This window comes from Bemisia tabaci, chromosome 5 (genome assembly GCF_918797505.1).
Source record: "Bemisia tabaci chromosome 5, PGI_BMITA_v3".
Taxonomy (NCBI): Eukaryota; Metazoa; Arthropoda; class Insecta; order Hemiptera; family Aleyrodidae; genus Bemisia; species Bemisia tabaci.
In genome coordinates this window covers 32,418,938-32,442,103 of record NC_092797.1, presented here as the reverse complement: position 1 = coordinate 32,442,103, position 23,166 = coordinate 32,418,938, and the positions used below count along the sequence as shown (strand labels likewise).

Here is a 23,166-nt window from a genome sequence, read left to right as displayed (position 1 = left end):
ATACCTGATTCAATGGCTTATTTATCAATCACTTTAACTTTGCACTGAATCATTATAGAGCGTGCCAAAGCTAGAAAAAGTAAGTTTAATACCTTTAAAATGAGGTAATGAATTCTTGTTAAAATTGGTGCACTTTTATTTCTAAGGTATTTCACATTTTAACTATTCCTGTTATCGTAAAATCACCCGTGATAACATTGAGAACCAGAACTGAAATTACGAAGTCACTGACATCAGGTTTTCTTGGGGTGGAGCATTTTACCAGAAAAAATATGGACAGTATCTTTTGCAAAGATTTATAAACTGGAGGAAGCGAATAATCATTGTTTTGAGCTAATGATACATTTGGATTATTTCATTTAATTCTGTTCAATTATAGAGAAAAATATTCGAGAATGATCAACAATTAATTTATTCTTTTCATAATGGCATGATTTGATCATTTACTGTTACTTTGTAATCATTACAATAACTATGATTATCATGGTATAAAGAAAGTCCAACAGAGATAATGATAAAAATTTGCATTGTATTTCAAATCAGGTTATCACAAATCTTTAATATATACACATTATAAAATTCCAAAAACTTCTGGTTTTACTCCACTTTTTTTTTGTTTGATTTAAAGCATTGACCAATCACTAGAATATTAATAACTAAAATAAAATTATGAGATTAGAAACAAATAATTTTTCAGATAAGTTTTACCGCGGCTGAAAAATGAAAAAGTAGCAGGGTATACAATCAAATGTGAGTTGTAGGAAAAGATTTTTCAAGGAGAAGAATGATATTCCTTCGACTTGACATATTTCGTACACGCAGGCTCTAGTTTTTTGTTCTCTTAACGTCCACTTGAAACGGTGGTTTCACTTTTCCTTGCATGATGCCTGTATTTTAAAGAACGTTTCTCTTTTTTCATGCTGCCTCATGTTAAAACGACAATTTTCGCAAGCTGCATGCAAAAGCTTCCTCACCCAAGTGTTATGATTTTCCAGCTAGACTTTTCAGAAAACATTTTCCTCCTTGACTAAAGATGCCCCTCATATGAATTGTTTTTTTGCTTTGATTTGGTTTTCACAATGGTTTAGAAGAAAAAATAAAAATGACGGTGAGTAATTTTAGTACATTTCTGAGCTCAGTCCTCTGAGTAAAGAAGTATCCTGAGTATGCACTCAAAGACATGAATGAGGAGGTAAATTTTTTTGTGAGGGATTGTCTTTGCGCAAATAATCGGTGTTGGTATGCTGATAGTAAATCATATGAATCTAGTGTCTGTAAAAGGATCTGTGCTAGGGCGAAATCTCATTCTGTAATCATATCAGATTCATTGCCACCCTTGCAATTCCGTTCTACCATTCAGATTTGGTCTTAATTTTTTTTACTCAGATTGTAGTATTGAGAACAAAATAGAAGATATTTGGACTGCATTATGCAAAAAGGAACTAGAAGCATTGAAATGATGCTAAGATTGTGCAACTTTATCCTTCGCAGTTAAATTACAGAAATAATGAAAGAATATGAGATTTACATGGTAATTTTTGTCTTAAATTTCCAGTTTTTAGCGAGTAAAATAGAATCTGCTAATGGATAATCAGGTTTTTTTTTCCAAGACAAAAGAAGTTCCACAATTTTAGCAACATTGCAATGCTCCTGGTTCCTTTTTGCAAAATGCAATCCATTTGGCGGACAGGTAAATCAGTCAAAACAATGAATGACTGTAGTCGTAACAATGTTTTCCCCACTTAAAGACCTATCATAGAGATTTAATGATTTTTGCATCTCAATAAGTTTGGCAATCCTCAGATACAACCTCTTATGGCAAATGTTTAAAGACATGGTGCTGATGATTTTGCTACTTAAAAATTCTTGTGGTTTCATAGAATAATTTAATTAGTTTGTGTTTACAAGTTAAATTATTCCAATTTCGTGTACGATTAATCGTAGCAAATGCATTTATCAAGGAAAATAAGACCTCCTCTCCCTGTCCGATTATCTTTTCACGCAGAACACTTTTTCTTTTTCACAAGTCCTGATATTTTAAATTAACTCAAGGACATAAAAGATTCAGGATATTTGAGTCCATGCCAATTGAGTTAAAGCACCTCCAGACTGAGACAGAAGATAGCCACCTATCCTCAGTATGACATTGAAAGTAAATCAAGATGTAATAGTGAGGTGGCAGAACTTCTGTCGCACTCTAAAAGTTGGTGAACTTAATTAGCGTAGATTCAAAGCCCAATGTAAAGTTCACTAGATCAGAAATATAGCTTGTCATAATGGCTGAAATCCATTGAGGTGTTCAGTTACTCATTCAATGCTAAGGGTATCCACTCTTCACAGTTCGAGAGCTCCATGAAAACCAAAGAGGAATTGCAGTGTAGAGTTTTAAATGAGTAGCTAGAACTTTGCAGGACCAGATTATTCTTTTCAGAGGTGGAAATTATTTAAAATTTGATCCTTTTTTTAAAACGCAAATGGGCTAATCAACCTCTATAAAATGCCACAGAGATTATGTTAACGGTGGGGACGAACTTATAAATGTTAATATTTATGTTGCAAGAGGTAACCATGTATCTGATAAAAAGCTGCCGGTGAGTTGGTCCATGTGCGAAGTGAAGCAGCATCTGTGCAGTGTTGTCTTTGTTTCATTGGCTGGCACCAGTTAATACATTTCAACAATAGAAGTAATTTCTAAGGTAAAGATCTTATGTACCTGATCATCTTGCTACAAATCTAGCACAAAACTGGGTACAAAACTTATCAAAAAAACAAAAGGTGGTGGCTGTTTTCTGTTAGTCCCTCTCTTCGTTACAAACCCTGACCCCTCTTCCCCTCTTACAGAAGCCTTACTCCCCTACTCACTCCTCACTCTCTCACAACCTTTCTTCCACTGGCTTTATCCTTCTCTGTCATTGAGGTGATCCCCAAAACTAAAACAGCCCCGTCTTCTTTTTTTTCTCGATCAAGGTCAAAAAATGCAAGACTCAGATTGTCGTGTCTATCCATGCTCATGTTTTACTTTTTATGAGGAAAATTAACCAACAGTTTTAAATTCCCAACAGCCAAAGATCTTCAGTCATTCATACGTTACTACAGAGAATTTCATCAAGAAAATACTTTTGCTGTAGTCTCCCTTTTTAACATGTATATAAAAAAAAAGTGATCGGAGAATTTGGAACGTTGGAAAGACGCATTCATTGACTTGAGCCATGGATATTCTCTCTTAAATATAGTAAGAATATCCAGTTTTCACACTGAATTTGACTCAGGGTGACTGTATGCACCATCTTCTTGTCTTCACAAAACATGTGTTTTACTGCATGCTCATCGTAATTCCTCAGCTGTCTGTCTGACAACCTCCTCTGTATCCTTTACGATAACATGCACTCTTGCAACAATCAGGTCGAAGGGTGAAGTTTCTGCTAAGTCTCATAAAGGTAAGAGTGTCTTAGTCCATGATGCATGATTCCAAGATATACATTGTTAGTTATCTTGACAATAGGCTCACTCTAAAACCTATTTTCCCTTGTACTCAAAGAACATCCATCAATCAGTCGAGATAATGCCTATCCTTGACAAGCATCAAATTTGATGACAAGACCAACACAGGTTCTTACAAACTGTTTTAGACTGTCATGGCTTAGATGTTTGTAAAGTAAGAATTTTATCATCAGAATTTTCTCACTTCATTAACAACAAAAATACACTTCATAACTTTTGTGCCATACTTTCTCGACACCTTCATCACCCATTAAATTCATACCTACTAAGATAAACAAACTAAGGTAGTTTCGAACCCTTTACAAGAATGAAATTGTGAAGTGATCACCTTAATGCGTTATTAAAACATTTGTTAGACACAAAGAATTTCTTAATGAACAGAGATAGACTTGAAAAAACTGGTGGGGAGAGAAATCTAAATTTATAGCAAGGCTTGAAATAGAACAAAACATAGTTTTTCAAAGGAAAAAAAACATATTTACTCTGTAAAATTCTCGGAGAACAATGCAGTTGGAATAACATTGTGACGATTTTAACAGAAAATAAAATACACAAGAGAAAAAATATTAATCTCTAAAGCTGGTTATGCGTTGATAAACTATAAACAGGAGTTCCTGGGTAACATATTAAAACTGTATTTTGAGCAGTCAAAACAAATTAAAAATTTTTCACCATCACTTGAGATAATTGACTCTTGTTAAAAGATAGCATAGAATTTACAGTCTGATAAAGAATGGGCAACATCAAATGATTGGAAATTAATAGAAGCTATATCACATTTTATCAGACAAGGAGTTGGTAAAAATAGAAGAGTAAAAGTCCTCTGAAGTAAAGCTAATGACCTCTTTCAATTGTTAAAGTCGAAATTAATCCCATCTGTTCAGAAAGCTATTGCAAAGTAAGAATAGTGCAACTTCCGTATCTCGGCAAAACAAAATAATCACCAATAAGCTTACCATTCTATACTCTTCTTCCTATCAGCACATTTCTGTTCTTTCAACTGTCCTGAAAGTGGTACAATTATGTTTGGAAAATAAAAAAAATTACAGGGTAGGATAAAGTGTTTTAAAAAATATAACAAGAAAGCAAATACTTAAGAGGATTAATTAAAAAAGAGTTCAACGGTTGAAACCATTTTAGTGACCAACAACTGTCATTAGCTAAACCAAGTTTGTGAATAAAGGGACAGTTTTTTTATCAACAAACAACGATAGAGCTAAGATTTCATCGATGTCCGAGTTGTGCCTGATAAAAAAGAAGTGCATAACAGTTTTTTAGCAGAGGAAATAATTGTTTAACAATTTTAAGTTAATTTGGCTAACAAAAAGTCAAATCCTCAGATGATGAGAGAAGTTTGCAGGTGCCTCAGGAAAGTTTAATAATTTTAGATAGGAAACTGGCCATAGGTAGCTCTCCACGCTTTAAATTAATTCTGCACAGACTTAAACTATGTGTTTGCTGCAGATTATATGAGACTCATGGATATGATACTCATTGATATCATAAGATCAAAGTTCACTCAATGAAAAGTTGAGGATATGAAGGCGAAAACATTATCAAGGAAGACGTTTTTGACCTTTTTTAGAGGGGACCAATCAACTGAAAAGATAGTCACGAATACGAAAAATCCGATATCACAATTTGATCTGCTCTAGACTAGAACGTTCAATTCAAGATTGATGTGCTTGGTTTTAATAATATCACATTCAATGCCAGGCTTCAGAAATTAACATTTTTTTTCGTGTTGCAGAGAAAAAATGGGGAGAGCAGAAAAAGTTGGCCTTACAAGTGTATTTGTAAGATTAGTTAACAAACTGATTCATAGTAAAATTAATAAATGCAGTACGCATCACTATGCATGGCTTCACGAATTAGGAGAAGTAATTTCCCAACTCAAAGAGGATCAAAGGGAAAAGGAATTAAAAACATTCTTAAAATTACCTACAGTTTCTTGCACAGAATGTTATTGATAAATATACATTTGAGATCACAAAAACTTTGCGCAAAACTTTAAGTGAGTTCTTACTAGTAGGTATTTTAGGAGAAATATGTTACAGGCAATCCATTCGAAACCAAATTCAGGAGCCTTTAGCTAAGGAGATAATTTCATACACCCTTCAACATTTCCAAAGCTGCATTGTTTGGTCTTTTAAATTTTCCTACCTTACAAAGTCTCGGGCGGTGTTTTCAGTGCAAGTGCTAATATAAATAAAATACATCTTTAACTGCAATGCTTGTTTTAGCTGGTCCTAACTTTAATAGTGAACTGGGCTGCATGTCAAATTGAGCTACCATCATCAAAAATTCCTGTCAATATACATCTAGGTTGGTACGATCTAAACATACATAAATGATGAACTTCAGTTGTGATTGAGTTGAAGTGACACATGCTTCCAAGGCAACATAAAAACTGCTGCTAAAAAGTTAATTAAAAATTGTACTTCCTTACAGGAGAATAAAGAACTCTTAGCTTCCCCATAAAAGACTGAGGGTGAAAAAAACCAAGAGGCACGTTCCTCACTCTGAATATGTACCTCAATATTTTTGAGAGAGTAAATTGAGAAATGATATTTATGAAATAACAAAAATTCTTCATATTATGAACTGTACGATGATTATGCATTTTCCATGGATAATGAGGACAGCTTTTGTTGATTTTTTAGGTAACTGGGATCAAAGAAGTATTGAAAACAGAGAAATAATATTTGATTGTATCTGCTTTTAAAAAATGCAAGCTCCTGAAAAAAAAGGGAACAAAAATATATCTAAAAGCTGATTTTTGAGGAAATTTGAAATTTCTGATTGGTATATACAACAATAAAATCACAATCGATGTGACTAATACAAATAAAGAAGAGTGTATGAAAGTTAGCTGGATTTAATTTGAAAAAATTCAGAGAAAACTCAGTAGCAGTCAATTTTTTGTGGTCTCTCTTCTGAAGATTCTGTTGTGGGGTGGATGAGTCTTCGAGAATAGGAACATGTTTAAACCTACAGCCACAAGAAGAAGAAAAATGCATTGAATAGGGACTGAGCTGGGAGGGAAAATAACAGAATGGATGAAAATAAAAAGTTTTTCTTCCTAAATCAAGTTTTGAACTGGATTAACAACGGAGACTTTCATTCATAAAATTTTATTCATAAAAAAAAGAGAGAAAAAAAAGAAAAGATTAACACAATAAACAGAAAAATTAGCAAAATCACAACAGTCTTTGAGCTCACTTACTTCAAATAAACCGAGTTTCCTAGATAATGATTCATTAACAGATGAAGAAAAAACTCAATACCTTTTCTTGAAAAAAAAAAAATTTAAATAAATAATAAAAGAAAAAACATGATAAGAATATTTACACCAAAGAATCAACAAAGATGTATGATCTGTCACTTAAAACCTAACAACAGGTTTGATGGATAGTAGGTTTGAGTTCAATACTCAAAAAACAACAAGAGACACTTCACTGCTTCCACAGAATGAAATTTTTGACAGGTAACGATGTTTTGCCCATAACATATTCTAAATGATGTACATAAAAGAAAAGATAACCTGCTTCAAATTTACAAATTTAAAATCAATTCAATTTTTTAAAGGACATTCTAAATTTTATTTTTTCAGAAATTATTTCCGACTACATTTATGTACGATAACATGAAAAAACGAAGATTAGAAAAAATGAAATTACTGATAATATGTTTTGGAAGAAAAAGAAACGAGACTTTGGTTTGCCTTTTTCTGTTCTGATACTTCATTCTTTCTCCACAATCTATTTTTTTTTTTTTTTTTTTATTCCGATTCAATTTTCAATTTTTTTAAATTTTTTTCTTAAGGTTTTTTTTTTTAAAAAAGTTAATATATTAATCTGTACATTATCACTTATCCGACATGGGTTTTGTACCAGACAGAGGTTTCAATGAATGACCTTCATTTAATTCAGATCCCTGTCTTCTAAGTACTTATACTCGAAAATAAAACCTTCTTTCTTCCGTTGGCTCCACTTTTCGTAATCAAAATAGATGTAAGTTCCCTGTTAAAACACACAGATAAAATCATATCAGGATTAGTTCCATTACAGTAAAAAAAAAATGATAGTAATAAAGTAGCACTTCTTAACTGCCAGGTGTTTTGATAATAATTTCAACAAATAGCGAGCTTAATACATTACTTGTACCCTAACACCCCTTCTGACAGGATAAAAAAAATAAAACTGTTCGACACCATTCAGTATTTCTGCTTGCAATACAATGGCTGACCAAACATAATGCAATGGATTGTTTCTCGAGATACGAACATATAAAGACTATTTTGGAATTTCTAGGGAATAAATCCTTTCATAAATAACATGGCAGTTTACTAAAACTTATATCACTACTTTTTTCTGGATGATGGGCCTGTTGCAAACTTATGCTAGAGCAAAAATAAGAGTTGTTCCTTATGGATAATGTCTAAAAAATCTTGATGAGCGCATCAGCAAACTCTGAAATGCACTCCTAACTTCACAATTTGCGTAAGAAATTTGCGTTTTTTTAAGCTTCCCGCTTCAAAAAGGATACTACAGCACAAGTGAACTTTTCGTAAGAGGAGTCGTTCCATTCAATCCCTGCTCAACATGGCCGACGCTTCCGCCCACAAGTTAAAGAGAGCACGAGGTCAATCAAGGCGGATATCTATCAATGAGAGAAAAATGTGAATGTAAACACGCCGATTGTTATCAGGTGATTAGAATCATCGTCCCATTACATGTGTTTTGGTGGATTGGTGTCGGATATGTTGAATATTGCGTAATATCTTCGTGAGCAGGGGTTGAATAGAATGACTCCTCTAAGGAAATGTTCACCTGTGCTGTGGTATCGTTTTTGAAGCGGGAAGCTCGAAAAAATGCAAATTTCTTTTGCAAATTGTGAAGTAAGGAGTGCATTTTAGACTTTGCCGATGAGCTCATCAATATTTTTGAGACATTTTCTGAGTAACAACTCTTATTTTTGCTCTAGCAAAAGCTTGCAACAGGCCCATTTATCATTCGTACTTTAAACTTGGCAGCATAATCTTGCATGAAAATGTTTTTGAAAGAATTGACATTTACCAAGTTCGGCTCATCAGTAAAAAAGTAGCTTTATTCATATTCTTGAATTCAAACTTCCTGATCTCAAAAAAATTTTGTGCCATCCCGATAAAGTTCCTCTAACTGAAAATCACTTGAAATTAAAGCATTTCAATTACACCACAAAAAGCCCGATCAGAAATTCAAATGAATCTTTCATGAGAAATGGACTGCTACTAGGCAAAAATTGGTATTGGGATCTGTATGACATCAAAAATTCTTTGTTCAGAATTGACACATATTGATAAACAAAATAAATAAAGCGGTCTACCAGGTTAGTGTCATCCACAATAGCTTATTTTTACCTTCATCTTGGTGGTGATAAGGGAAATCAGTGCAAATGAGTGAATCATTGGTGAATGGAGCCGAGGCGGAAAAAAAAATGAGATGAAAAGATGGATAAAATCATTCACCATCGTTTTTAAAAGACAACATTATCTCTGTTGATGACTTTGGAATTAAGACACAAATCATACTACATACTTTTTGTTAGTCTGAACATATAGTTTGATCATAGGAACACAACTTTGTAACAAGCAATTCGCTCACTTTATCCAATTTGTCGAATGATAAAAGGTATTGTATTTAAAATTGCAATAACAGACAAAATTTTGCAATGAAACAAAAAAAAAGCCTTCAGATGTTACGTTTTCGTCACACAATGCATGACACCAATATGAGATTATAGCCAACAGCAGGCCAATTATTGAAAGTTTAAGGCAGCTAGATAAGACATCGAATTGCGATATATTGCATGGTTAAGATAGGGTTATGTCTTGTCAGGTTGGGCCGACATAGTTTCAATCGGTCGGCAGATATGGATTACATTGGCTATACTTCAGAATGGCAGTTGCTACAGATACGATGCCAAGATGCAAATGCAGGTCAATAGGCCACTATTATCAGCTAATTTTTTACACATGTTTGCCAGAAGTGGCACAACGTGCAGTTGACAAATAGATGGAATCGAGAGATGCGCATTGATTCAAAGTTTTTCTTCTCCTAGCCTTCCTTTTTTCTTTGCAAATGCTGAATGCTGTTGGAGAATTGAACTTCAGAAATATGAATGTTTCAAACAACTTATTAAAAAGGACGAAATGAAATTATTTTAGAGATAAAACTATTCTAGAAATAAAACTATTTTAAAAGGATGAAAAATTATTTTAAGTAGACAAATTCTGGTACCCATTGAAGGTTGTATTTCATAGAATCACAAGCAAAGCAAGCGCACCAATCTCCTCTGTAAATCTACGACCCGAGGCAATGCATGTAAATCAGGTGACAAGACAGCATCTGAACTTATCGTAGTGAGTAGATTTGTAACCCGCTCGTCTACCTATCAATTGTTAAAGATATGCCTTGGTAGCAGACATTATTCTTAACCCCTTCAGCATTTCAGTTATGCAACTGCTCTTCCTTCACCAACTTTAAAATTCATCGATCTCGCAATTGTGTCATATAGAGCAGCATATGATATTCTTGGCAGCCCTTTAAGTAAATTGCTGTAGCAGTCCTTAATGAGAACTGCTGTTTTCGCAGCAGCCACTATTTTGAACTATTTCCGATTATATTTCTAGCGTTAGAAAAGGAACCAAATTGCAATAATCAACACTCAATTGCATAACTAATTTTGTCCATTCCGTTGATGAAAATAACAAGACTTCTAGTAATGCTGACAATCAGGAGTTAGCACTGCTTATCCTTTTAATGATACTGATGTATGGTGTAGGTTGCAAGTTTAATCAAATTTCAAAATTCCCTGACTTTTTGGAAAAATTTCCTGCCGACTGGTGCTTAAGTTCCCTGACTTTTTCCTGCCACCTTACAAAGCAGAAGAAAAAGGTTAATTCAAAAACAGGGATGCAAACTTTGAAGCACAGAAATTGTAGATATTAAATGAACTTGAAACTTGTGCAAAACCCAAAAACGATCATTTACAAGCTGCCTTGAAATATTGTAAATTATTCCATACCTGAAAAAGAAAATTAGAATAAAAGGAAGATAAAAATGAGAATTTCCCTTTATCAGAGCAGAATTCCTTGACTTCCCAGCTTTTTTTCAAATTCCCTGCTTTATCCAGTTTTTTCTGACCCCTGCAATCCTGGTGACCCAGGACTAAAATAGGACACCAAATATTTAAAAATAATTAAGGCACGATGGTGCACTTGATTTATGAACTCACCTGTTCGTACTCTTCATTGATGAGTTTTGGTTCCTCGTGCCTTTGAAACCACATCATGTACTTCGTGTGGAACCTCCAACTTTGTTTTTTTAATGCTTTGGCGGCTAAGTACTGCGCTTTTGTACCTTCCATGTAATAAAATATAAAAAACAGACTTTCCGTTGACAACCTTTGGAAGAATTCTAGAGTATCTGAGTGCGGTAGAGGGGTCTGCAACATGATCGAGAGGAGAATTGTTTTATTGTGAATGATTGAAAGTTAAATTCATATGATACGGTATTGCTCAGTTGGTTTGTTAGATCACCGATTCATGAAACGAAGGCCATGACAGGAGGAGGGAACAGTTAACAAAAATATTATTTGATTCTTGTACCTATCAATTTTTTTGTTGTGGATTATTTTCACACTGTTTTTCACATTTCGGGTCTAACTGCTCTTGCAGTTTTAAAATTACAAAGAAAAATAAATTCATTGGAGTACTTTAAGGTGCTAGTTTTGACATAAGATATAGCATGATCTACAAAGGAATTTGGTGCTGACTAAATTTTGCTACTGCCATTTCTACTTTTTGAGACACTGAATCAATAGGTAGGGTTGCTCTGGAATTTAGAAAATGAAATTCCCTGACATTTGAGGAAATGCCAGATGGTTGAAAAGATAAAATTTGGAATAGTTTTCATGCAAATGTGTCGTTTGAAACATGAAACTCAGACTAGGACGCAAATAAAGTTTATTTAACAATTTTGCACTGGCACTTTCATCACTGTCCCTGACATTTCCAGGTTTTCCCTGACTTTTTAAAACTCTCCAACATTTCCCAGTTTTCCTGGTATTCCCTGCCTGTAACAACCTTGCATTGGTCTAATGGCCGTTTCAGAACAATATCATTAGGATAAAATCTTTTATGTACTACCATTGTAAAAAATGCCACTAATTAGGTAATGAAAGAAAGTTAAAAGGGACATTTTTCTGCCAGGAAATGTTCAAAACCATCAGGTTAAAGTGTAACTAGATAAACGAGCATCAATTAGAATCAAGGCAAAGAATAGAGCGACTATGATAAACTTCATCCTGGAAAATATCGATAAGAAATAATTTGATACAAAGGCAACTAATGTTAGCAAAAACATTACAAGCAAAACACACAGCAAGCAGTTGAGCTTCTAGTTAATAGCTGGAGAAGTGTTACCACCGAAACAATCTAATTGCGCAGGATTTGTGTTGGACCTCTAGCAGTGTTGGTTTCGACGCTTTTGGGGAAATTCCTCTGTATTGAAACAGCTGACTTATCAGAACAACATTTTTTTGGACAGATGTGTCCCAATTGAGCAGAACCAACAACACTTGTTAGTATGATGCTCATGACTATTGTCTTGGAGTGATACATTTTAAACTGAAAATTTTTATCTTTCTATGGACCACTAGATAAAATGCAAATTCAAGCATTGTGATACAGTAAAACTTCGACATAACGAATTTCTGGGGGCCGGCAAGAAAATTTGTTAAATCGAAAACCTCGGAAAATCCGATTTTAGGCCACAAATTTTTTTGAAATGTTCGGTTTTTTCCAGTTTCGTGTACCCCCCCCCCCCCCTCTTAAACTATGACGATATGTTACAGAAAATCGGCGGTGAACACCCGGTTAGCACTTGATCAGTATAACTGCCCAGCGGTAGTGAGGAGCCCACGGCAGGGGTTGAAATCGTACTGATGACACTGTTCATGTAGCTCCTTAATCACCCCGTTTATTCGAGGAAACATGTGCGCCTCGGAAATTCCCAATCCAGCCGTATCGGAAAATGACCTTTGCACCGACACCGACGTACAATACGCGGGTAAAAACAAGCATGCTGGGCGCGCGGAAATTCCTGTGCATTCGTTAAATTGAGTTCGATTTACATGGTAAAGTTCGTACTCGGACCGAAGATTTCCTTCGTAAAAGCGAATATTCCTTATACCGAAATTCGTTATATATAATTTATTTTACATTGAAAAGATAGGGATTTTTTCGGGACCTCAAAAAAAATTCGTTATATTGAAGTTTTACTGTATATGTTTTCTGACCAAAGTATCACATACAACCCAATTTGTGCAATGAAATAGATCAGTTGCACTGATCTCAGAATCGTGTTTTGATGCATGATTCTTGTTGATCAGCTGATATATTAAGATCTGTCCAAACAGGAACTTTCTACATTCAACAACTAACGGAGATAATGGGCTTTGAAAAATTTGGTTTATGATGTCATCCACCATAGTAGTGACACCTTTGCTTTCTTCCAGCTTACTTTCATCTGTCAAGGAAACACGCATTTGCACTGATTAATTGACGAGAAACTCGGATGAAAGCAAGGTGGAAGAAACCAAGGGTGTCACTACCCAACGTGTGTTCAATTTCAGTTTCTGCATATTTTTCAAAATAATCAAAATTGATTCATTATTTTTTGTTAGCAAAGACAGGAAATTCCCTCTTGTTCATCATGGCATGCCCTGAGGTCTTAGACTATGTCTAGGATGTTAAGACATTTCTGTCTGTATTTCTGAACGATAAATTCTCTGTTTTTCCCTCCCATTTGCCACTTTTTGCGCTCTTTTCAGCAGGAAAATCAAGCTGTATTAGATACACAGAAAAATGAATCTCAAAAATCATGGTTTCAACAATTATGCATTTAAACTGCTCTCTTATCTCTCCATCTTACCACCTATTCTGACTTGGAAATCGTTGCATTGTAGTTATTTGAATCAGTGAGTTCGAAAACACACCAACTCTGGTTTTTTCGATTTTCACTTTTTTACGGTTTAGTAACACTTATGGATAGAGGCATTTGCATGCAAAAGGAAATTTCGACATTGCAATCTGAAGTGCTTGAAACAGCGACAGGAAAAGGGAAGAATCGAAGTATTTCATTGGAAATACCAATTTTTGGCCATTTCAAGGGAAACAGGTGACCATCCGATTTTGCGGTTTTCTTTTTCCGGTTCAGTATACCTTGTACCAACAAGTTATATAAATATTCAAGCGTTATTCAGATCGAAAAATATAAATTTTTCAGGGCAGACTATGAAAAATCAGTATCTGAAAGTCGGTGAGAATGAAAACACACCAACTCGGAAATTTTTAAACGCTTAATTCTCTGTCATCAAATATGGTATATCGATTTCAATTTGGTGCTTTACAAAGTCTCTGAGTACTTGTCATGTGGCACCATAAAGGTTTTTCTTAAACTAACTTCTTCGCCCGCTGCGCAGTTTTAGGTGTTTCCTGAACAATTTTTTTGTTCCAGAGTTGGTGTGTTTTCGAACTCACTGATTCATTTGCACCTTTGGTTTCACAATCCAACTATATAAATAAATTCGTTTTTTTTCATACCTGAATATAATAAGAAGGTGTTGCGAATGGATTTCGAGGCAAATACGGTCTAATTTTTTCTGAGTCCGATGGAACAGGCATGTGATAGTAGGCAGCTTCCATCATTTGAAATTGCATTTGGTGTTCCTTTTGTAATGGGACTGGACCTAATGGTGCTACACCTAATAATGGAGGAATTAAAGCTTCGCAGGTTCCACTTTCGCTTACACTGGATTTATTTTCAAATAAACCTGCAAACAGAATCATTTGAGGCACTTAGTCATTAAAACATTGAGAATGAGCTGGAAGTTCATCTTGAAAAGATCAAAATCTGCCAATTTCTTTACCATGATGTAACGCTGTGTTTGAAAATAAATAAAATTACTTCAATTTTTAAGAGCAGAGGCGTTTTACAGTAAAAGATGATAATGGCATTCAAAACTTTACAAGGGAAGATTGAAGATTTTCCTAGCAAATTAGACTTTCTTGGTCAAAGAAGAACAAATATAGCTTCTCTGGAAAAATTGTCTCCTCATTTGGCTTCAGTGTAACCAAGACGTAGCTATAAGGCCAGTGGAGTAGGGTGATGACCTGCGGCACAGTTACTCCTTCCACAATTTAGCTAGGCTGAACAAATTTACAGAAAGAGGTAGGGAAAATTCAAATAAAAAACCGAAGGAAAAACATACGCCTCAGAAGAACTTGCGTAGGACTTTTTTCCAAGTTTAGAACTAACAAATCTTACGACTTAGCGGGTTTTCTGAGTTAGCCAATTTCATATTATGCGGACTTTCTTAGCGATGCTTAAAGGAGCAAAAGAACAGGACCATACCATTTATACAAGTAAGCTCTGTCTCAGACTTAATAATGTTTGACTGTACTCAAGAGTGTACAATACACAGAAAAATAAATTATCCTCAGAGTTCTTAGGTAACTTACCTCTATTTGCATCTGACTGTGGCATTTCTAGTCCAGCACGATCAATCACTTGTTGGGCCATGGTTTTCAGAGAGGACAATGAAGCATGAGGATCATTTGGAGGAGGTGTCGAAGGAGGTAGGGGAGAAGGAGCTGTCGAAATGGACGAAAGCGGAGAGGAGGAACCACCAATATTGTTTTCTTGAGGATGAGCAGAGGCCGGTGGGGCTGTGCTATGATTTAGATTCGGTTGTTGTGATTGTTTTTCCCTCATTGATGTTGTCGTTGTTGATGATGTGACAGTTGTTACACTATTAGAAATTGTTGCAGAGGACGTTAGAATGGAACCATTTTCATTCACATGAGCTGCAAATCAAGAATAAAAACTATTAGCACAACATTGTCATTGATATCGTGGTGCAAACAAAAGCATATTTTCAACATTTTCTGTGCTATTTTGACTGCTCAAGAGGAAAGTATAATCAGCACTTGAACCTCTTTGAGAATGAACGAATAATAGTTGTAATTTCCCTCCTGTAGAAGGCCTTCTTTCTTTAAAAACCAAAATAGGTACTCTATGAAATTATTCTCTACGTGTATTGCACACACTGTCATAATGATAAATATTTTATTTATGTATATGAAGTCTCTCTGGAAAGGAATAATCATCTCTAAAGTGCTCAACTGCTCACAAATGAGGTATTGAGTGCAAAAAAGGCATTTCTGGGTTGCGGTGTCTCAAACTTATCACTGCTACTTTATATTTTAGAGAGAAAACTTTTTGATGACTTTTCTAAAATTTTTCGTTTTCAGCATTGTGAAATCATGGAGAAAATTCAAAAAAGGTTTAAAGAACTCCATACAATCTACTTTAATTATAATCGATGAAAAGTTAGTGGAAATTCTGAGACACCGCAACCAAGAAATGCCCTTCCAGCACCCAGCGCTTCAATTGGTTCAGGCTCACCGGCTAAAATTTGAACTGTACCTAGCTGTGAGCCCCTTAATTCACCAAAAATAATCAATAAACTGTCACCTTCCGGCCAAAGTATCACAAACGCCATGCGACGTTTGACAATTTCCGCCGCCATATTATCTTTTTTCAGAGAAATTGTTGATTGAATCTGTTTAAAAAATTCACTGAATTTTATTAGAAGCACAAAGAAAATTCAGTGGCATTTTCGGACAACTTTGTAGAACAATTTTTCTGTAAAAAAATGAAATGGCAGTGGAAATTTTTAAACGTCACATGGCGCTTGTGATACTTTGGCCAGAAGGTGATGATACATCCTCAGTCAGCACCCTGCTTGTGACTGAGGAAGTTGCAAATATACGTTACTTCATGGTATTACAAGTTCCGTGGGTTATGTCTAAGGCAAAAATTCTTATTTTCATACTTTGCAGAAATGTGTTAATTCTTTCAAGTGAAAATGGGGCCAGATTTCTTGGGGTTGAAGGAATAGCTACTCCAAATATTGAGGTTTTTGGCCTTCAGCAAAACGGAATGACCGCTTCCTTGGAGTTATTAAGGTTCTAAGAGATTGGAAGTTCTACTATAGGACATGAGACTTACAAGAAACTTTAGAAGTTGGATGATGATGAGATGAAGTATTAGCAGCAGCAACCGCAGCAAAATTACCGACAACCGGCGGCAGTGAATTAGTTTGATGGTGATTGACGGCTGCTCCCGAACTGGGTGAGCTGATGCTATTTGTTTGTTTATGACTTGTGTTGTTCATATGTTGCTGTTGTTTCCCTTGAGGTGTGGTTGCTGTGCTTGTGTTATTAATTTGTACAGAGTTACTTGACGCTCTAACCGGTGTTGGTTTTACCATAGGCTGTAAATCATTGAAAGATTACATTAAAATTGTGGGAGAAAATACTCATGTCATCATATTTCAGTTTACTGGTATAGCTCATGGAAGGTTTTTTAGAATCTTAACACACATTTTAAAAAAACATATTACCAATGAGACTTGCTTCAGATTTCTAACAGCGAACCGATAGTGTTTTGAAAATTTCTTTTGTCTCTGAGGCAGGATATGACTATGCTGAAATAAAACTAATAAGATTGATAGGTTGTGCCGCTAAATTTTGATAGGAGGTCTCATGAAATATCAGCACCATCCCCATTGATCTGACATCCAATAAAGATACAACAAAGAAACAAGAGATGCAATCCATCAATTCTATAACCACATTGCACTTAAAGTCTTTATTGTGTTCCAATGGATTGAGAAAAAATGTCAACGTCTTAAGGAGTAATTAAGAGGTTCAATCCCAGTTGCTTTCGGCTATATGTTCAGGCTAAAAACAGGTCAATTATTCTAGATGTTATCATTACTGGTAAAATTCTAATCCTTCAAGAGCTCACTTTTTGAAAGTGAGAATAGCCCCATAGCTCTACTGTGGACCAATAAGTAATGTTTTTACTCTTGAATAACTTAATGAGATGGTCACTATAGACTTTTGATCCATGATGGACACCAGACCATGACTAGGCTGGCAGGGAACATGCTAAGCGAGAATCTAGAAAAAGTGCTGGACAACCCATTTATCCTCATTAATGTTTCTTACAAGAGGAACTTCCAAAGTTGCTGCTTCCAGTCGGGTTGAAAAAATTCGTACGGACTCTTTGGATGAATCCATAAGACTTGTGTTTTTTTGTTTTTTCCAATGCGCCCTGAAACACCCCAAAAAATTCTGAAGTCTAGTTTTGAGCGCGCGTCAGACACCTAGTGACGCCACGCCACTAAACTGCGTGTATTGACTTGGGCGCTCTTTCGCCTTACATAACCCTTCCGGCGCAGCATCACTGGGTGTCTGACGTGCGCTCTAAAGAGGGCTTTTCCGAATTTTATTGGGGTATTTCCAGGGCGCATTGGAAAAAAAAAAAATCACAGATCTAATGGATTCATCCAAAGAATTTGTGCAAATATTTTCAGCCCGATCGGAGGCGGCAACTTGGGAAGTTCCCCTTGTTAGTCTGGTTAAATACTGAGTCATTAAAGGCTTTGGTGGTAAATTCACAAGTGTTCTTGATTCCACAGCAATTTTAAAGCTTGAAACTGAGAAACTTGCTGCAAAAGCACCTTTCTTTGAGACATAGATAAATTATATTCAATCAATAACAAAAATAAATATAGGAAAAAATAACACTCATGCAGCAAAGATCTTACTTTTGATACTTCTTCTTTCTTCTTTTTTTCACTAGTGGTCGAAGTAGTTGTTGTTGTAGTTGTGTCAATGGCTGGTTCTGCGGAATGATTGTTGTGAAGAGCAGATGAGGTGGAAATCGGTGGTGGCGTGGGTGAAGGTGGAGGTGAGGAGGCTAAGCTGGTTGGAGTTCCATTACTGTCAGTTGCTTGTGGACCAACTCCAGATAACTCTATCTCATCCAATCCGATGATATCATCATAAATGTATTCATTCTCTTCAAAGTCAGGATCTTGAGATGATTCTATATAGTATTCTACATCCTCTTTTATACTCCTTATCTGCAATTGGAAAAAAAGGAAAGGCAAATGAAACCCTTTTCATACATTCCAGTTTTGCTAGTGACTAAAAAACGAAATTATAACGAATTAAGAAAATGTATTATTTGCACCTAGTAAAAAGTGCTACTACTGTCAGTTTCTCTCTCCTCAAAACAGCCCAGAGAGAAATAACAATATGAAACTACCAATCAGGGTAAAATTTCAACTTCTGCAAGACATGTTATCTTGTCAACATTTCACAACACCACATTTTGCAGAAATTTCACTCAGAAATATATGTTGAGTTGCTTAGTATCCAGCCATGTCTGGTGGTCTATTGGGATTCACAAAACCATTTAAAATCATGGTGTCTAAATTTCAAGATCGGTGTTGAATTAGGTCAGCACCAAGCTTAGGCAACGTTAAGTTTTCCCAACTCAAAAATTAGGTGAGGAGCAAATCAAATATGAAAAGAAAAGAAGTTTGCTTACTCACCTGGCTTACTTCAACCGACATGTTATCTAGCATTCTCAGAAGGGTTTCCAGTTTTTTAATGTGGTACCTGTGCCTTTCTAGTTTCACCTTCAGCTCATCCATTCTTTCTTGTTTGTCTTTTTCTAGTTTTTTCTTCTTTCCAACAAGGAGGGACTCAATTTCAGACTCAAATTGATCAAGCTGCAAAAAGTTTAGGTTCATAAAAACAACAGGTAGTTACATTAAGTAAATCAAAGAAACATAAAAGCTAACAAATACCATTATTGACCCAATGCTCTCCTTTAATCGAAAATAAGAATGAAGAACAGTGGGCTCCCAACAAATTATGTATGAAGGATTTTACTCAATCTCTTCAGCTCAGTTGAAATAAAGTAGAGTAGACAACGGATTATCCAAACTAATGTGGCAGACAGGTGGGTCAGATGGTCAAAAGTTTAGATAGTCCGGATGTTACTTAGAAAAGTGTCAAACTGCATGAATTAAATAGAATGTCAATATAAATGCATTAAAAACATAAAAATAACATTTACTGAAGTTTTGATAAATATACACAGCAGTATTCACAACATTTAGATAGCTTAAGAAAACACGTCATAATGATGGAGGGTATTCAGGGTAATATTCCGAAAGACCACAGAGTAAAAATTGGTTGACATAATAAATAGTTCCGATAATCCAGTGCATTTTGTATGGAGAAAAGGTGTTTCCCAGTGTTACGTTATTGAGGTTATTACGGAAGCATACTGAGTGGAATCTTGTCTTACACACGGAGGTTCCACTTATGCCCCTTAGGTTAATCTGTGTCAATTCATTCAGTGAAAGCCAGTGAAACCTACCATCTCGGATCTTTTTGAAATATTTACTATTTATTGCTTATAATGAAATATGAACTTTGCAAAATTTTTAGTTCTCTACGCTGAATTATTTTCAAGTAATCAATTATTGAAATTTTGCCATTTTTCACTAAAATCGAGCCCAACAGCACTATTTTGGAACAAGCAAATTTCAGGAAAAAATTCATATTGCGGATACTTATCATCCAATTATGATGAAATTCTGTACACAGACCATTTAGAGTATGCTGAATTAAAAAAAAAAAAAAATTACATCAACACCCCTTCTGCTACTTTAAAAGCACAATGAAACAATTTCTCTTTCCAGGAAAGCAAGCCACTGTATTTGACCATTCCTTTACGCTGACTTGTCGCTGGTTGCATAGATGTGGTTTAATGATTTCAGATTATAAATCAGGAAAAAAAGTGTGTAAGATCTGTCCAGACAAAAATGTTTACATCTATTTTTGTGTCCAATGTTAACCAAGATAATGCCCTTCAAAAAACTTTGTGTATGATGCCACCCAGCGTGGTGGTGTGTACCATGCTTCCTTCCATCTTGGCTCCATCAAGGTTGCCATAATTTTTTCATCTTCAAATTCCCTGACTATTTTTGCTTTTTCCTGACTCCAAAATTTTCCGATTCCCTGACTTTCCCTGACATTCGAGTAAAACTTCCACTTTGATTTTTTTCCCTTCAAATTGCTCTCACTACTGCTGGCAACCTGCAGTTAGCTGATGGTTTCTACTAGTTCTTAAGCTTATTTAGAGTAGGATCATTTCAAATTAGCTGCAACTACCGTGTCGCTGACATGAACTTTAAAAATAGATACCTGTAGATTGAGAGCATCAATGGACGACACAAGCCATGCACTAACTTCTTCCTTCTCTTTAGTGGCAGGATCTAACTTTTGGGCAGCTCCAAGGCCTTCTTTAGAGTAGGCTTTAGTCTTGGTTTCCCTTTCAACGACCTTAAATCTTTCCATTTGCTGAGGAAAAAGAGAAAAACAGAGGTTAAGATCTTGGAATTAAAACTTGCATTTTATAAAAAAAAGAATACATTTATTGACCGGTAAGTATCAACTTGAACTGATCACTTTAGAGAGTCACTCATTCCAGAATTTCTTTAAGATGTTGGGGTTAGGATAACTAATTGCGTCCACTTTCCTACCGTTTAGTTAGGAAGAATTCACTTGCGCAAATACATCCTTGTATTCAGAACATTGGTCATGGAATAAAACATCAGAATTTCTTTTGGCACTGCTATTCACATTTGGCAGCAATGCCGAGACTTTAGAAAAGGTACAGGATTGCTAACCTCACAGGTGCATTGTTGCAACGGCCACTTACAAGGATGTCCCTTCCATTGGCTCTATATTATGAAACTGTGCTGATAGATCCTTACTGCAGCTAACTCATAACTAAATTTGAGATATATCGTTTGGTAATTTTGCCATCAGGATACATTAGGCTGCTTTCAAATGCAGCATGGTTTTGGCGTAAGTGCCTACAACAACTGTGCAAAATAGCATACAAATACTTACCCCCGTTTTTTTCTAATTTACACTATAGTAATAGCTATCAGAATGTGGCGACTAATGGTAAAAATAAATATGAAGATAGAAAAGCAAAAAAGAAAATGATGAATTACAGTTTCAATAAGTTTCCTATAATCCAGGAGGGAGCTCTTGTCTTTGATCTCTCCGCAGGCGATCCAACTTTTAATCTGATCGCGGAGTCTTTGCAGCTTTTTAATCTCTTTCTTGAGATCTGCTTCATATTTTTCTTTTTGATTGCTGTTCGTCGCATTGTGCACTTTCTGCCAGATGTCCTCAAAAGTTTCAACTCCTTCTGTAACCTTTTTCAGACACCTATCGATTTCACCTGCACAGAAATATAATTATTGCTTAACATTGGTTATCATGCACATGAATTCCCTATTCTCTGCATCTCACGATGAGAGACTTGATTTTGTGGTAAGTGGTGTCCATGATCATGCCACTATGCTAATTTAAAAACTGTCATAGCATTGCGATTCTTGACTCAGAGTCATTACTTCGGTCAGAATTTAGAAAAATAAGGTTACATTAAAGTTTGATGTGAGGAACAAAGTACAAATAGGAATTAAAAAATTATCGCACAGAGAGGAATCAGCTTCTGCTTCGATTGTTTACATGTTAAGTCACTGAAATGCTAGCTATGCTCCAGTGAAATACACCGGCGGAGGTTCATTACCTACATACTTGGCATCCAAAAAAATTGACCTCTTTCGTGAAGAAACTTTAGAATGCATCTGATCATGAAATCCATACCTACTAATAATTTCGACATGATCCAGCGATGCAATGCGCTGCGGTAAGCATTATAATTAATTTGAGGGGGAATTATTGGCTCAGCTGATTTCTTGTTTGACAGTAATTGTGATGGACTATCTGAAGGACTGACTTACAATCTTCTCAAGGAATGAGAAAAACTCGTGCTTCTATGGGCAAGAATCGCTAATTAGAGCGATGAGTACAAAATCACACATCCGAGAAAGGACAAAAAATTGATTGCGTAGAAAAGTACTCTATTGAGGCAATTTTGTTGTAGACAGACTTGGTATTAGAGGTTCCGTCATTCGAACAGCAGAGTAAACTGCTTACGCATGTCAATTTCCGGATTTCAGGAAGTAAAAAACATCGAGTTCTGCTGCCTGAGATTGAGATAAGTGTACACCAGATACAATAACCCCCAAATTGAAGGCTAAGCTCCTAACCAAATATTGATCTCTAAATAACAGTCCATTGTGAGAGGAATAAAGTTTAATCAAAATCACACCTGCCAAAGAGGGAAAGTGGCAAAATGAAATTCTGAGGACAGAATCTGATTTGAAAATACGGGAAGCTTGAAGGAGGAAATCAATTTTAGGAGGATTTTTGGGCAAGATGAGAGGGAATAGGTCAATTAAAAATATTTTTCTTTCGGTAGTATCTGACCTTGCAGCTTCCTTGTTGCAGCCATGGCTAAGTATATAAGTAATGAAATAGCTCGAGCATAGTCCGAAGATGGAAAATAATTACACAGATCGAATAAAAACAAATAAGTTTCACAAATTCTTTGTCCACAGATCATGTACACAGATCAAGATGGCAACCAAAACGGAGCCGACAAACGGAGAATCAGTGATGCAACCATTCAGAGTGAAATCTCATCCAAAATCCCTCGGTTGATTGCATTTACGAAACCAGGAGAGTTAGAATGTTCACGAAAAACTTACGGAAAGAAACATCTTCCGCAACCAAAAAAAACGAGGAGAGAAGCTAAATATTTGAAT

General features: G+C 35.5%; 1 protein-coding gene across 1 annotated transcript; it reads right to left on the bottom strand.

Moving 5' to 3' along the window:
- Positions 1 to 509: 509 nt before the first annotated feature.
- On the bottom strand, positions 510 to 23,005 carry Not3 (CCR4-associated factor Not3). Its single transcript, XM_019051970.2, has 10 exons — positions 22,829 to 23,005; positions 21,502 to 21,734; positions 20,684 to 20,839; positions 19,018 to 19,197; positions 18,226 to 18,543; positions 16,620 to 16,884; positions 15,068 to 15,412; positions 14,150 to 14,379; positions 10,780 to 10,989; positions 510 to 7,523 (listed from the first exon to the last, which is right to left on the bottom strand). Exons 1-10 carry the CDS (start codon positions 22,962 to 22,964, stop codon positions 7,425 to 7,427), a joined length of 2,172 nt encoding a protein of 723 aa, XP_018907515.2. The 5' UTR covers positions 22,965 to 23,005; the 3' UTR covers positions 510 to 7,424.
- Positions 23,006 to 23,166: the final 161 nt, after the last annotated feature.